Source organism: Acinonyx jubatus, chromosome A3 (assembly GCF_027475565.1).
Source record: "Acinonyx jubatus isolate Ajub_Pintada_27869175 chromosome A3, VMU_Ajub_asm_v1.0, whole genome shotgun sequence".
Lineage (NCBI taxonomy): Eukaryota > Metazoa > Chordata > Mammalia > Carnivora > Felidae > Acinonyx > Acinonyx jubatus.
The window spans coordinates 106998188-107015875 of record NC_069388.1 but is presented as its reverse complement, the minus strand read 5'-3'; the positions used below and the strand labels follow the sequence as shown (position 1 = coordinate 107015875).

Genomic DNA, 17688 nt, shown 5'->3' with positions numbered 1-17688 from the left:
ATGTCACAAAGATTTTCTCCTATGTTTTTGTATACAAGGTGTTTTCTTTTTAAAGTTTATTTATTTTGGGGGAGAGAGAGAGAGAGAGAGAGAGGGAGCGCATGAGCAGGGGAGGAGCAGAGAGGGGGAGAGAGAGAATCCCAAGCAGGCTCCACACCATCAGCGTGGGGCCCGCTGTGGGACTCGATCCCACAACTGTGAGATCATGACCTGAGTTGAAGAGTTGGGCGCTTAACCAAGGGAGCCACCAGGCACCCTTACCTACAAGGTTTATAGTTTTAGCTCTTTTTTACATTTAGATCTATGACCCACCTTGAATTAATCTTTGTATGTGGTACAGCATATGCATTAGAAGTTCTTTTGTTGTTGCTTCTCGCTTTTGTACATCCTATTGTTCCAGCAACATTTGTTGAAAAAACTATGCTTTCACCACTGAACTATCTTTTCATCTTTGTAAAATAGTCATCAGTGTATGTGTAGATCCCTACGTTCTTTATTCTGTCCCACTGATCTATTTCTATCTTGTATCACCACCCACTGAGTTTGAAACCAGATAGTTTTAGTTCTCCAATTTTGTTCTTTTTCAAAGTTGTTTTGACTACTCTGGGTCCTTCACATTTCATATGAATTTTTAGAATCAGGTTATAAGTTTTAATTGGAAAAAAAAAACCCTGCTGGGATTTTGATAGGGATTGACTTAAATTTATAGATCAATTGGCAAGAATTGACCTTTTAATTATATTGAGTCTTCTGACCTATGAGAAAGTAGACCTGTCCATTTATTTAGGTCTTCTTTAATTGCAGCAATTTCTTGTAGTTTTCAGTGCACAGGTCGTACACATCTTTTGTCAGGTTTAGTCCCTAAACAGTTCATATTTTTTATGCCATTGTAAGTTGTACTTAAATTTTTTTGCAATTTGATTGTTGCTAGTATTCATTGACTTTCAAATTTTGAGTTCTATTTTTAAATTTCTTGGGAGTTTTTTTTTTTTTTTTTATAAATCTGTTCTTTTTTGTTGCTGTTGTTTAAAAGCACCCCATACTTGGGATGCAAAATCTTATTGAAGAATGTAAGTTTTTGCTTTAAATTTTCTTCTGCTCCCTGAATAGTTTTCTCCAGCTTTCTCTATTGTTGCTTATTTGGGTCTTTATCTTTCATGTTAAAGTATTGATTGGGGCAGAGGGGAATCCATTCATATTGAAGAGAAAGACACTAAAAAGCCAGTTAGAGCTCTGCATGCATGGGCGAGCACGGTTCACTACTAGCCATCTCTGTAGGGTAACTGTCCATTTCATACACACACACAAAAACCCCCAAAATGTTGGAATCTGTAGGGATTTTTGCCTTTGACTGGACAGGTTCTCCAGAGAAGAATCTTCCAATCTTTTTCCCAGAGAGCCTAGTTCCAAGAAGGGAGAGGGGGTGGGATGAGGACAAGGTTCCGAAGGGGAGTCTCAGTTTTCCGCATGTAGATTTTCACTTAATTGTCGTTTTCAGGATTGTGCTTCAGCGTGCATCCTCTCTGCCTTTGTTCCTAAGTCTGATGCTTCTCTAGTTGAATTTCTTAAGAAAATAAACTTCCTTTCTACTTCCGGAGTACAGGAGAGGTAGTCCTCTTTCAGGGTAGCATATGGAAAGGAATCTGTGGTTTAATTGTTCCTTTTAAAGTCTTTCAACAAATCATCCTGTTATGAGCCCTCTCTCCCTGAACTGGCAGAGTTCTGCTGTGCAAACTGGCATGCCTATTGGCACTTTCCTCTATAAGCTAGGTCAGTTACCACTTGTCCATTTGCTTCCCATTTTCTAATGTTTGTTGACATCTCTAATTCACTAGCTTCTGCTGTCCCGTGTGGATTTAAACGTGTTTATCCTTTGCACAAGTGTGCAGGCCACAACGTTTATCTAGAAGTCAAACAGCTTTTGAATTACCAATAACCCTCTGTGGCAGTCCTGACCCTTCATTGCATCCAATGAGGCTGTGGGGCTAAGTCTAACGGAAGGAGTGAGGCTGAAAGGTGGAGTCTGCTCAGTAATTAGTAATTTCAAATCCATACGTGGTAGTTGTAAAGATATATAAGAAAATGTAAATCACTATTTCTACAATAACGACAAACTGGTTAAAAAAATTGCAACATGTACGTCAGACAGAATGGCCCCAATATAACAAGAACAAAACAATGCTTATAAATCAGTAAAAAGATGAACGCTAAGAAAATAAATAGGGGCACCTGGGTGGCTCAGTTGGTTAAGCGTCCGACTCTTGATTTTTGGCTCAGGTCATGATCTCACAGTTCATGGGTTCAAGCCCCACATCGGGCTCTGCACTTAAAGTGTGGAGCCTGTTTGGGATTCTCTCTCTCCCTCTTTGCCCCTCCCTCCTCTGCTTACACTTTCTCTCTCTCAAAATAAATAAACTTAAAAAAAATTTTTAAGGAAAAGAAAGATGGTTAAAATATATAAAAATACATTACAATAAATGTGCAAATTAAAATAATATCGAGCTAATTTTCACCTATGAGATTAACAAAGTTTAACAGTTCAACCTTAAAAAAAATAGTTGTCTTTCTTGGATTGAGCAGTTCAATTTGACAATTCCACCAAAATTTGAAATGTGAATAACTTTTTGACCAAGAAATTCCAATCCGGAGTATCAGGTCAGGAGCATATAAAAAAAATTTTAATGTTTATTTTTGAGAGAGACAGAGACAGAGCATGAGCGGGGGAGGGGCAGAAAGAGAGGGAGACACAGAACCCAAAGCAGGCTTCAGGCTTTGGGTTGTCAGCACAGAGCCCAACATAGGGCTCAAACCCACGAGCTGTGAGATCATGACCTGAGCTGAAGTCATACACTTAGTGAGCCACCCACGTGCCCCCAGAGGATCAGGAGCATATAAACAAGTGCTCAAAGGATACATGCAAAACCCATCGGTGTGAAATTAAGTTACCATTCTATCTCATGGTGAATATTCTGCAGAGAAGATGACAGTGAATTTAGAGATGATTTTCCTTTTGTTTACACCGATTTGACTGAATCTTTTGTAATAAGCATGTCTTACTTTTACAGTCAGAAAAATTAAGAAAGGCATTTTTGTTTTATTCATTTAGAAGCAATTTTAAATAGTTAAGGGGCACTGGGTGGCTCAGTCAGTTGAGCATCCAACTCTTTATTTCAGCTCAGGTCATGATCTTGTACGTGGGGTCAAGCCCTGTGTCGGGCTCTGTACTGTCAGTGCAGAGCCTGCTTGGGGATCTCTCTCTTTGCTCCTCCCCTGCTCACGCATGCTCTCTACCTCTCAAAATAAATATATTTTTTAATAAAAATAAAATAGTAGTTAAGACTATGACCTGGGTTCAAATCTGAGCACCACTCCCTTGTTCAGCCTTCAGCAAGTTGCTTCGTGTCTCTGTTCCTCAGTTTGCCATCAATACATACGGTTGTTTTAAGGAGATTAATGTACGTAAAATGCAAAGAACCTGCTTGGCAAGCAATAAGCACTTGATATGCACTAGTTATTATTTCATTTTGGAAAAACAAAGATTATTTAATGATTTGTGTTTAGGTTGTGTAAAAATGTCTCTATTGTCAAAACAGCTGACTCAAAATGCCAGTAAGTCAATGGGACGAGACAAAAACAAAATGACAAGTTTAAACACTGGAAAGGAAAAGACAAAGTGCAATTATTTTCAAATGCTACAACTGTCTACCGAGGGAAATCTAAGATACTCAATTTAAAAATTATCAGGATTAATAAGAGAATCCAGTGGAATGGGAAAATAAGGGTTAAGTATTCTGAATTCAATAGCTTAACACTATAGTAGCAATAACTAGTTAGAAAATATAATGAGTTTCAATTCACAGTAAAAATAAAATACAGCTAGAAGTAAGCTTCATAAGAAATATATAAACTCCACATCAAGAATATCACAAAAATAGGGGCACCTGGGTGGCTCAGTCGGTTGAGTGTCTGACTTCGGCTCAGGTCATGATCTCGCACTTCGTGGGCTCGAGTATGAACATTGTTTTTTAGACATACTAGTATTGTACACTTCATAGATTATAGTATAGAGTAAACATAACTTTTATATGCACTGGGAAACCAAAAAAGTCTTTTGACTTGCTTTATTGTTTTATTGCAGTGGTCTGGAACTGAACCCACACTATCTCTGAGGTACACCTGTATTTAGACTGTGGTCAGCAGTAAGCCCCCAGAGGTCCAACCAGGTTTCTGTCAGAAAACTAATGCAACTCTATTAGTTTTCTATTCTTGTCATAACAAATTACCACACACTTAATGGTCTGAACAACACAAATTAATTACCACACAGTTCAATAGATCAGAAGTCTGACATTGGTCTCACTTGGCTAAAATCAAGGCTGTGTTCCTGCTCGGAGGTTCTGGGGAGAATCCACGTCTTTGCTCATTCAGGTTGTTGGTATAATTCAGTTCATTGCAGTTGCAGCACTGAGACCCCCATTTGCTGATTGTCAGCTTGATGGCTGTTCCCAGCTTCTAGAAGCTGCCCACATTCCTTGACTTGTGGCTTCCATCCTCCATCTTCAAAACCACCAACAGCAGGTCGAGTTGTTCCCGTGTTTGAATCCCTCCTCCTATCTCCTCCCTCAATGCGGACAGAAAAGTGTCTCAGTTTCAAAGACTCGTGTGATTAGATTGGCCCCACCTGATAATCCAAGATACTCTCCCCATATAAAAGTAAATTTACTCACATCAGCAAAATCCTTTTTGCCATAAAGGTTACATAGTTACAAGTTTTGGGGATTAGGACTTGGGACATCTTGGTGGGCAATTAAGTATGTGTGCTCTGGAATCCTCAGGGGTTGGAATTTGGTTCTAATAGTCAATGGCTGAACAACCTTGGACAAGTTACTTTAAATTTCTTCATCTTTGTAATAATGCTGGCACCTATCCCAACTATCATAAGAACTATGTAACACATACACTTAGCAGTGCCTCACATACATAAAGCTCAATAAATGTTAGCTATTATTACACTTAAATGAGGAACCTTTTCTTATCTCAATTAAATTTCATCTTATTCTTTCCAACTCAGGGCCGCAGGCTGTCAAGATAGTTTTTAATCTCAATTCTGTGGTCTTCAATATTATAACTTCCTTTTAGATTTGTGTTATCTTCCTCTTGATAAGCATGCTTGCTCCTTCCTCTCGGTCACAAAGTTAGGCAAGGTCAAGCTGTAACTTTGGCATGAATGGAGACAGCTTTCATCTTTGAAAACAATTTCATGGGACAGACCCTGACTCGAAGGATCAGGTGCTAAGAAAGGGAAAGGAAATACAAAGATTCCTCTTGCACTTATGGACATTCCTAGTCTAACGGCCCCTTTCAAAATGAGAAAAAAATAGGGTCACTGCAAAATGGCACCCAAGGCCTACTCGAAGACGATTTATTTTTAAGTGGATAAAGGAGATATTTACATCTCCATTTTATACATTAATAAACAACCGAGGCTCAGTCCATTTTAAAGGACTTGTTCAGGCTCATTATAGCTGATAAAGGGCAGAGTGAGGCCATGAACCCAGGATATCTGACTCCAAATCCTACCGTCTTTCCCCCTCAGCACTCTTCCTTCTAAGGGTTCTGCTTACCACATCTGGGAACTGGAAAAGCCCCAGAAAGGAGACAACTAAATGATGGAAGAAATCTTGGGTCTTTGATGAAAGAAGAGATACTTCATTGGAAGGAAGGAAGGAAGGAAGGAAGGAAGGAAGGAAGGAAGGAAGGAAGGAAGGAAGGAAAAATTGGAACTCTTTTCTTCAGCCTAGAAATGTTATAACTGAGAAAAAAAAAATCAAATCCAGACTGACAAAACTAAGATTGATGGGCACTATTTGCTATAATCTAGTTGGCGCCTTTCAAACTCCTGTTAAAGTACTTCTTCACAGAGCATAAATGTATCCAACTCTATACTTCGTGTAGTGCCAGCAAGAAATATTCAGGCAGTCTTCATAACAGTGACTTCCTGAAAAAAACTTACAAATTGATCATTAGGAATTATAGTGTGTTTTCCCATTTCCCACCAGTATGATAAAGAGGCTCGACCAAGGGAGTATTATGTCAAATACATCACACATACAGCCAACATAGGTGAAAATCCAATATTATGACTTCAAAACTCCGTATTCATAAAAAAAGGGTCAATATGTACCACATCCTGGTTGTGCAAGAGATCTCAATGTACTATAACATGTGTATACAAATATATGTAATTTATGTATATTTAATACTAAAAGTGAAATTGTATCATACAAACTTCTCTTAAACTATTTAATTTTGTCTGCCTTTAGAATTTAGGAGGGCTTTTGGGGTTGTCTGGGTGGTTCAGTCAGTTAAACATCCTACTCTTGGTTTTGGCTCAGGTCATGATCTCCCGGTTTGTGAGTTTGAGCCCCACATGGGGCTTCTCACTGACAGTGAGGAACTTGCTTGGGGTTCTCTCTCCCTTGTCTCTCTGCCCCTCCCTTGCTCACACTCTTGTCTCTCAAAATAAACTTTTAAAAAAATTAAAAAAAAAAAAGAATTTAGGAGGGCTTTTATTGAGACTGTAGGAGTAAGCCAAGTCATAAAAAAAAAAAAAAAAAAAAAAACTGTCCAACTAGGTTGAAATAATTACAACCATCAACTTGTTGGATTTCCTGTATCTGAGCTATCCTACTTTTTAATCTATAAAATCCTTTTTTATTGCTGAAAAATTCTCAAAGGAGCAGCTGACCATGAATTTGAAATGACAATGATTGGGTTGTGACCACTTATATTTCCATCCCAAGTGTCAGCCCCATGGCAGTGCAGAGGCCCTCTCCAATGGAAGTGCCCCCTATCGGTCCTAAAGATTTGTATGGACTACCACCAGAAGTATTTTTATATATATTATTTCATTGTGAGGTAAGTAGTACAGATACAATTATTCTCATCTTACACATAAAGGATCTAAGGTTTAAGGGACCTTAAATGACTTCGCTCAAGGTCACACAGCTCATTAGTAGAGTAGCTGGGACAAAGAAACCAGGTCCCACAATCAAGGCACAGTGTCTTTTCCTGCATTGTATCCACTCACCTGTCTGCCAGGACAGAAAGGTTTCTTCTAAGAATCTTTGGGAGTTGGCAAGATGATCACAGCAGGACTTTTGGTTGATATAGTGTGACTATAGTCCAGACAGACTATAATCCAGGTCTTTCCAGTAAGGTGTCGCCCATTTAATGGAGCTATTTTTAAAATGCCTACGATCACTCCCTCTCACAAGATGGGCAATGCACAGTGAGATTTTCTTGTGATCACAAATGTCTAGATTTTTCTCAAAGCCACATAGCTTTGGGGGGAACAAAATAAAAATTCTAACTACTGTGTTTCTTTCCTCCCACTCTGAGTCAGAATCATCCGGTGTACCTCAGATACTGCAAGCTTAGAAAGGCAAACCCAATACCCAGGTATGCCAAACACTGTCATTCCCCTCCTCCATCACATAACCTGGCCCCATCTATCTTCCCCATAACCCGCATTAAGAGGTGGCTGATGTCATTAGGGAATACCATGGAATGGAACCACTGTTGCTTGGCAATGATCTCCTCAGCTAGCTTCCCATAAGCTAGGATAGAAATTTCTTCCCCTTATCCAAGCTACTTCTGTGACATATACCAGCTTTAAGGATCTTCACATGAACATTCCAGACGCAAGAAATTGGTAGGCAGCCTGATCCTTTCCTCTATTCACTAGAAAATTTGCAAAATTACTAGGCAACAAGAATAATTAATTTGATCCATTTAGGAAACCTATCTGGATAATTCAGACAAAAAAACACCTGTTACTCAGGAACAATTTTACCGATTTTATCCAAATAATTTCAACAGCCCCTTTCCTCAATTGAGAACTGCTAGGTCAGAAAAGAAACAACAAAACACCACCAAATAGAACTGCTTTCTTGAGCAAACAGCGTCACCCAGCCTAAACCCTACATTGTATCAACACTAGACCTAGGAACCATTACTACAATCCAGCTCTCCTTCCTCAGTCTCTGCCCTTTGCACCAAATACAATCACATGCTCTTCATTGGAAAAGCACCACAGCCCATTAAACAACCTTGGGTTATAGTTACAGCTCAGTCCAATGTGTCACACCTGATGGCAAGTAGGTTGAGGGTGGGGCTCTAAGATGTTTGCCCTGTGCATTTTCAGGGTCTTACTCTACAATTTTTAAACCATGTGGTCCTCATTCACACATAATGGAAATAATTCCCCAAAGCAGTCCTACCTTCCTCAGAAACATAAATGAACTAAGGAAAATAACAGGTTTTACTAACTGAGACTAGTGTTTAGAGCAGAAACTCTAGGGAGCACAGGGTTATTACACAGCAGGAGGAGGTACAATAGGCTGTGAAACGATTTTGGTCTTTTTGGTCCAGTGGTAGAAATTTCAGCTCAAACAACAGCACTTTGCTGAGAAGTATCTTGCTGTTAAATAAACAATTGTATGAGGCCTTTTTAGAACAATGAATTTGGATTGGCAACAGCTCTGTAGATATTACTTATAACAGTTTAGCAAGAAAAGCTCTACCATGATTGAGGTCATTGATATTGGCATCAGTCCTCTCAATTATTTTGTATTAGGCAGAAAACGCTTAGGTTTTATCATGTATCGTACAGATGCATAAAACAAAATGCATTAGCCTTCTCATTTTAGATAAGTCTCCTAAAGCTCTCTTGAGCAAACCATGAGCAAAAATTTATATATTATATACATAAACATTTTTGGTTTCACATATTATTTTCTATATAAGCCAGGGTCTAATTGCTCAAGACTTTGAAGCAACTATGAATGTTAGCAAATGGATCAAAGTCCAAATACAATCAGGTAGACTGAATAAGACAGTCTATGAACTTTCAAGGAAATTTGGGTAGAATTATAAACGTCTGCCTGTAGGCTGAGGCTCCTTAAGCAAAGACAGCTCAAAACTTAGGACAGAGTCCCAGCAGAACCTGAACTAAGCAGCTAGCGCACTACCCTGGTTTAGGAATGCAGAGAAATTCTACTTTTCACTTACGGAATCATCCCTCCCTTTCCCAAACCCTCTTTCCTAACTGCTCACTGTTCACAAAACTCCAGTGGGCTCTTTCCTGGCTCCAACTCCCCTGCCCCATAGTCCAGGATGACAGACAAGAAGTGACCAGCCATCAGAGCAATACAACCATAAACCAGATCTAGAATCACATCTTCTGCTGGTGTTGGTAAAAGTAACCCACTTTCCCCCTATGCCCCACATTCCTTCCTCAACCTATCTAGCCAGCTACATGAAAGTCCTGACGCACTCACTGTATTGACCCTTCTCTAAACTGAAGGGTCGCTGGGCCAGACCTTTTTTTTATTCCCATTTTAACGTGTACAATTCCATGGCATTTAGTACGTCACAATTTGGTTAACCACCACCACCATCTAGTTCCAGAGGAATATCATCACACACCACCCCCACCAAAATCCTGTACCCGTTAGCTGTCACTCCCCATTCACCCCTCACCCCTCCCCCATCCCCCGGCAACCACCTATTCTACTTTCTGTCATTTTACCACAGCAATTAATACTTTGGGCAAATACAGCTAACACTTCCAGTCACTGAGAAAGATCAATTAACTTAATGAAACAACAGGGCTTTTTTGTTCATATAAGAATCTTAAGGATTAACATCTGGGTTTTACGTCAAATTGAACTTCAGGTCATAGCATCCCTACAAGGTTTTGTTAAACTTTAACAGATCACAGTATCTGGGCTTCTCATCATTAGTTTGTGAAGCATAATTATCATACCGCTGCCCTCCACACACCCACGCAGTGCTAATCACTCCTTGACCTCATTTTTCCATTTTATAGAATTCACAAAAGAACAGATTTAAATATATTACTCAAAGATCAGAGATTCACTAATTGATTTTTAGTTCCTCCTACTTAGGAAATAGTGTTTTCTATCTGGGAAGATACCTTTGCCATTCTTCTATTGGTTCCTTTGTAAGCTCAAATTAACCTACTGACTGTTAAAAGCTAACTGTCTGTTTGAACTTCTAATGTCTGGTACATTCCATGCGCTTAACAGATATTAAAAAAAAATAAATGAGTTAAATGTCCAAGAAGCCAAATGGTTGCAAGCGACATTTCTGGAATGGTTTTTGTCGAAACTAAGGCAAAATCTGCAGATGGACTATCAGTAGGATTCTAGTTTCTACTCATGGAATCGTTCCTCTTCCTCAGCCCTCCAACCATCCGACCCCTCCCCGCCCCTGCCACCTGCGAAATCCTCTTTTCTAACTGTTGCAAATCATGCCAAGTATTACTATGCAACACAGGTGTTATCTACGTTTTTCTCACCCTACTGTCTTAAAAAAAAAAGGTATTTCAAATAAACAAAACCACTTCAATAACCATCTTAACAACCTTAGTTTCACAATCCTAAATTATAATCAGGTTTCAAGTCCCCCAACTATCCCACTGGTATTCAGTTACCTAATTAGCTAATACTTAAATTATGGTAATAATCACAATATTTGAGGCCATTTACTAGTTTACTTTCCAGACTTTCAATAATCCATAACTATTCCCCAGAAAGAATTAATATTGCTCTTGATTTCTCTTGGTGTTTCTCAGGAGAAAAAAACAAATGATAATCAGATTATCAAATCAACTCAAAGCAAATATTTCAAGGTTGTTCAGTAGCTTTGGTCTGACTACTGTGTCATATTAGGGAGCTGTGTATGTTTTCAAATCAGAAATTGCCACTAATTCAGTGCTTCTACTTAATTCAATTAAGTTCTGTAAGATTTACATAAAAGGAGTGAAGTACACAACGGAGAGAATTTTTAGGTTGAGTATATATTAAAAGCAACTCCCTAACAAACCTACAGAGAATAGCTTCAGTATAGAAAAGTGTCCAGAGGTATTTGACTTATGTTTAAACTTTATGGTACTACTTAGGACAAAAAAATTCAAAGTGGGAAAATACAATGGGAGTCATAAGCCCAGACTGGCAAAAAAGATAAAAATAGCTCAGTTTAAAAACAGGGCTACCTGTCAAACAATTCTCTGTACTCTTTCATTTGTGTTGTTTGTACACTACAATGGCTTAAGGTGAGATTTAGGCACTTAGACATTCTTAAAAATGTCTAGCTAGGACTTCAAACTGAGAAGGGAACTCTGAAGACAAGAGTCTACGGAGCATAAGCAAAGTAGCCTATGCTCACAGTGGTTTCCACAGCTGTCTAAATTAGTTCTATCCTCTTCTGTTTCTTTTCTTCCCCGCCTGCTGGTATCTCTCAAGATAGCAAAATGGCAATACAGTCCCAGGCCTACCTCATAAATGCAGACCACACGACTTTGGGAGAGCATCTCCTTACCCGTTCTTCAACAGGCTTCGCTGTCTTTGGATCAACCTAGGTTTACCAGTTCAACCCAGAACCAGATTAGGTTAAAGCAATGGTTCCCAATCCAGACAATCTGACACCTTTAACATTATGCTCAAATAAACTTCCTTGATTATACCTACCTACCCTCCCACCTACCTACACACACATGCATGCACACGCACACACAATATTTGAAAGAAAACAACATAAAACCTTAGTTATATAAAACCTGACCTGCATACTGTGAAGCATAAATGTTCAGGAATGGTTACAGTAGAAGACAAAGAGATGAGTATGACTGCTGCAAATGAAAACTGACCCTGATGTGTTATAATATCAATGTAATGTCAACTCAATCTTTCAATGACCTAATTTTCCAAAATAGCAAAGAACTCTCGGAAATACTGCAATCATCTTTCCTTGATTTACAAGGTAGTTGCATTCCTATGAAATTCATTGTACTGTATACAAAAAGAGTTTGTATTTACAAAATTCTTTTTTTTAAATGTTTACTTATTTTTGAGAGATATAGAGAGCAGGCATGCATGCACAGGTAAGGGGCTGAGAGAGAGGGAAAGAGAATCCCAAGCAGGCTCCTCACTGTCAGGGCAGAGCCCAAAACAGGGCTTGAACTCACGAACCTTGAGATCATGACCTGAGCCAAAGTCAGACGCTTAACCGACTGAGCCACCCAGGTGCCCCACCTGAAGAACTTTTTAAGTGAAGCAAAGTTCCTTGTGCTTTTGCTTCCTAATTATGGAAGAATGCTCTATGGTCAAAATTTCTTTATTCTAGAAAGAATGGAGTATCAATGGTAACTACTAAAAAGCAGTTACCTAGCAACCTATCCTTGCAATAAAAAAAGAAAAGAAAAGATGAAATGTAACTAACCCATTTGGTAGTTTTTATTTTCTTCTCTCAACTGGAGTCCTAGAAAATATAGTCTGGATAACCAAATCACTAGGATGTTCGTAAGTCTCATGTCAGCTGCAACCATAAATTTTATTTGAGGTAATACCCTCAGCAGGAAAGTGAGGATTTTAAAAGGCAGCTTATATTCCTTAACTCAGTTATACAGATATATTTCCTAATATTTAATGGGATTTAGATATGGGATAGGATTCCAATACTTAAAAAATAAACTCAAAGCTATTATTTCTTTATAGCTATAGCATCTACTCTTTCATGTTCTCCTAAAAGCAGAAAGACAGCACAAAGAATGTTTATCTAACATTGTTGTTAAGGCTAAGGAAATACAGAATGTTGCCAAAGCCAATTCCATTCCAGGATCAGATAGTATCAGGTATTAACAGTAGTGACACCCAAGTAAACTGTCAAAGACATTACTGATAACAATAGTATAGGGCTGACATACCAGTGTATAGATCAGCAAGGTATAACTTAACAATACTTTACACCTTAGGAATTTACTCATCATTCTGTTGGGGAAAGAGCATTAAGACAGAGTTCATATCTAAAAGTCAATACCATTTAAGCCAAATCTAAATTAATTAAGACTTGTCACCATCCATGGGTGTGTTTCCTAAAATCTTAGGCACAAAATAATCTAGAATGCTGACATCACTATTAGTTTTCAGAAAAGGGAAAGGGAGGGAGACAACTATTACATAAACTCAGAAATTACCTTTTAAAATAAAGATAATTTCATTTTGCAACAAATGTAACAAGTATAGGGGAGGGGGAAAAAAAAGATTTGGTTATCGCAGAGTTAGGTAAACATAAAATTGGCAACGAATGAATGAGGAACACACAGAGCCCAGTATCATACACTTACAGTTCATTCACAAGGTGCCCTTGGCATAACTTACTGGGTTCCATGTAATGCCTCTAGATTGAATTTAAATTTTTCTAGATCTTTAGAGGGCTAAAGGGACACTGGTTCACAGCTGTTAAAATTCAAGGGGAAATAAATGTTAACGTGTGTTTACTTTCCATCTTAACTTCCTATTCAACAGCTCTAAAATTTTTTAAGCCCCTGCCTCATTTCTCAATGGATTAAGGCAGACTGCTTTTATGTTAAAATTCAAAATAAAACTTTTACAAAAGATCTAAATAGAACTTCTACTTGGAAATTTGTTTAAAAGTCTCAAGATCACAAAACTGCTACTGCTAACTATAGACTTCAGTTATTCTAGGTAGATGAAACATATTCCCCTTCTATTAAAGATAAATATAAAATGGCTACATCACATTTTTATTATATAAAAAAGCTATGAATTTGATAACAAGTGTGCTATAGTCTCTTAATACCATGTTTAGTCCTTACACCTCCTTGAGATATATTATTTTCCAAAAAAAGGAAAAAAAACAGTTCCAATGGGAGAAAGAATGTTTAATAAATGGTGTTGAAACAAATAGCTATCTGTTTGGAATAAAAATAAAATTAGATCCTTACACCTTGCACCTTGCACCATATAGAAAAATACATATATTACTGATGGATTCAAGAGTAAAAAATAAAAATGCAAGTACCCAAAATTCTACATCCAATATTAAGGGGTTCACAAACTCCCTAAAGCCCATCCACGGATCTCAGGTTAGCAAGAAGAGGAACTGTTAATCATAAACCTTCCATTAAAATCTCAATGCCAAACACCAGATGTGTTTTCAAGATCAAGTCACATGCAACAAATGAAGATGGAACACATTAACTCATTGTTGTAACTTTATAAAATCTCCAAACTGGAACTAGAAACAGAGGCATGTCAATACAAATGGACAATGACTTAAAAAAAAAAAAAAATTACACCAATTTAAATAAGTTTGAGTGCATACTGTACAAGTGTACCCATGTCTGTTAGCCTTTCAGAAATATAAAATCAGCTAAATCTTTAGTACTTAAAATTCATTATGTGCAATGTTATTCTCAAACTTGATTAAAATACTTAATAAATACAAGTTATGTTTAATATGAATAACTGCAACATACGTAAACATCTAAACATATAATAGGAATTCTATAATATTAAAATGCAATACTTTCACCTGCATTAATCTCATACACAATGGAAAAATACTTGCAGATAGTTAGCATTAAGAATGCAAATATATTTTCACTGTGGAAGAAAAATAATAAGATTAGAAATCATATATTTGAGTAATCTACAAGGAAGCTGTAGATAGTCTACATTATGATATTCTATTTTAAAATGAAAACAATTCAATATTTAACTTTACAACAAATTTACTCAAGGCAAAATATTTGTTTATTACAGAACAGGATCTTAAATCAAAGGAAGCAAGGCAACATTAGATCAACAATCTTAGATTTTTTTTAATGAAGTGTAGCTTTAAAACTGTAATAAAGGTGAACATAAATTCTAACATGCTCTTCTCTTCTTATAAATGGGATGATGTAGAAAAGCAAAGCTTCAATGTGTAGGGATTGGAACCATCTGTAAAAATTAAAAAACAAAGTTAACAGTTCACTTCATCAAACTTTCAAGATTACCTTGAATTAGCAGAGTCAATTATTTCACCTTCGTATAGCATCAGGAGCAGAAACATAAAGAAGGAAAATTTCTATGCAAGGAAAGGGGAAGATTACTTCTGTACATCGCTACCGGCAGTTAACCTACATGAAGACAGGGACTCTGTCCACGGTTACATTCCTACTGCTGAACATTATCTGACACACAGAGGAACTCAATGCTTCTTAGTGAATTAATTAATCATTACAGATAAATAGTATAGGATTAGGCTTATGTTCACCAGCAAAGCTCCCTTTGCAGAATACATTAGAATGGCAGTTCCTCTATAAAAGCCATTTCAAATACAGGCTGGGAAATGGGACAAGACTGGAATGTATAGGAAAATATTAATAAACTGAAAAAGTTCCAGAAGATCTACTATTAAATTCTAAAATTACTCAATAAAAACAGTATGATCCACAAAAATTTTTCCATTTTATACATTTTTCCTTAACTTTTCAGACTAGACAGAAATAATTCTTCCTTACTTGATTATGCAAAGAAATAATTCTGGTATCTTAATGTATTAAAAGCTATCATCCTTCAAGAAAAACATTCCTATAAAGGAAAAAGCTTATAAATAACAAGTATTTGCATGACACTGGAGAGGATAAAAAGATAAATAATTGTTCTAGCCTCCAAGGAGTTTAACATTCATATACTATCTTGTCTATGTCTCAAATATACATGTAATTTTAAGCCTTTAAAAAACTTCTATTGAGGGGTGCCTGGGAGGCTCAGTCAGTTAAGTGTCTGGCTCTTGGTTTCGGCTCAGGTCATGATCTCACGGTTCCTGGGTTCAAGCCCTGCATCGGGCTCCACACTACCGGTGGAGCCTGCTTGCAATCTCTCTCTCAAAAATAAACTTTAAAAATAAATAAATAAATAAAAACCTTCTAATATTAAGCTATGATTCACTACCTAAAATTTACTTTTGTGACTAAAAAGTTAAATGAGGAGATATTCCTATTTATTTTTTATCTTTTAATTAAAATTTTCAAACATAAAAAAATTTATAGATTAGTATGACAAACCCCTATATATCACCTAATTTTTTGTTTTAATTTTTTATGTTTATTTATTTTTGAGAGTGAGAGAGACAGAGTATGAGTTGGAGAGGGGCAGAGAGAGAGGGAGACACAGAATCCAAAGTAGGCTTCAGGCTCTGAGATGTCAGCACAGAGCTCGATGCGGAGCTCAAGCTCAGGGACCATGAGATCATGACCTGAGCCAAAGTCGGCCGCTTAACCAACTGAGCCACCCAGGTGCCCCTCTATCACCTAATTTTAATAATTGTCAAAATTTGACAGTCTTATTTTATCTACCTACCCTCCACACACTTTTTGGGAGCTAGAATATAAAAAACAATTTTTTTTTAACCATTTATTCATTTTGAGAAAGACAGAGCGTGAGTGGGGGAGGGGCAGAGACAGAGGGAGACACAGAATCTGAAGCAGGCTCCAGGCTCTGAGCTGTCAGCACAGAGCCTGATGCGGGACTTGAACTCATGAACTGTGTAATCATGACCTGAGCCAAAGTTGGATGCTCAACCAACTGAGCCACCCAGGTGCCCCTGGGAGCTAGAATATTTTAAAGTAAATCCTCAATATGTTATTCTACCCATAAATCCTCAGTGTGTATTTTTCCTTTCCTCATCATACCTAATTAAGTTAGTAATATTTTTTCTTCCAATATTTAGAAAAATAAACTTTTAACACCCTTTAGATCCAGGATCAAAGTACACAGCACAAGGCTTCAGAAGTTATATACTTGAGTGTTCTTTGCATGGTAGAAAAAGAGGCCATTTACCATTTTGGAAAGATTAAACAGAGAGACAATTTCATTTGATACAAATTAAAACCAGTATTCATGATTAATCAAATTGTGGTACATCTCTACCATGAATAGCTACTATGCCTGTGCTTTAAAAAAAAAAAAAAAAAAAAAAAAAGTGGCTTTGCATGTGCTGATACAGAAATAGCTCTAAGACATAGTAAATGAAACCAGTAAGGCAAAGAAGAATATGTACAGGAGAACCATTTTGGGGGCACCTGGGTGGCTCAGTTGGTTGAGCATCCGACTCTTGATTTCGGCTCAGGTCACGATCCCAGGGTCACGGGACTGAGCCCCACATTGGGCTCTGCACTGAATATGGAGCCTGCTTGGGATTCTGTCTCTGTCTCTCACCCTCTGCCCCTCTCTCCTGCTTTCTCTCTCTCAAATGAAAAAGTAAAAGATTCTCTCTCTCTCTCTCTCTCCCCCCTCTGTCCCTCTTCCCAACTTGCGCTAACAACAACAACAACAACAAAAAAGAAGAACCATTTTGTGGGTGTGCCTGGATGGCTCAGTCAGTTAAGAATCCAACTCTTGATTTTGGCTCAGGTCACCATCTCACAGTTGTGAGACTGAGCCCCTCACCTGGCTCCACACTGAGCAAGGAGCCTCCTTAAGATTCTCTCTCTCTCCCCCTTTTTCTCCCTCTGTCCCTCCCCCACTTTTATACACGCACAGGTGCATGCATGCACCCTCTCAAAATATTAAAAAAAAACAAAACATTTTATGTAAATTTTTAAAATGTCGATATACATACACTGGAGGAGGAATAAAGAAGACAAACAGATTATAAGTTGTAGAAACCTTTAACTTTCATTTTGTACCCTTATGTGCTTTAAGCTTTTTAACCATATAAATGTATTACTTTCTTCTAAAAACATCAAGAGGGATTGTGGGAGCCAGCATCCAAGATGGCCTCGATGATCCACCCTTCTGATATTCATAGCCC

The 17688-nt window shown here is 37.7% G+C and overlaps 1 protein-coding gene across 2 annotated transcripts in view; it reads right to left on the bottom strand.

Annotated features, from left to right (window-relative positions):
• Positions 1–13636: 13636 nt before the first annotated feature.
• Positions 13637–17688, bottom strand: part of HNRNPLL (heterogeneous nuclear ribonucleoprotein L like) — a 37687-nt gene continuing 33635 nt past the window's right edge. For both annotated transcript variants that reach the window (XM_027033587.2, XM_027033586.2), the window contains one exon: positions 13637–14831. In XM_027033587.2, the coding sequence (XP_026889388.1) occupies positions 14776–14831 (56 nt within the window). In that variant the 3' untranslated portion in view covers positions 13637–14775. The remainder of the gene's footprint in view (positions 14832–17688) is intronic.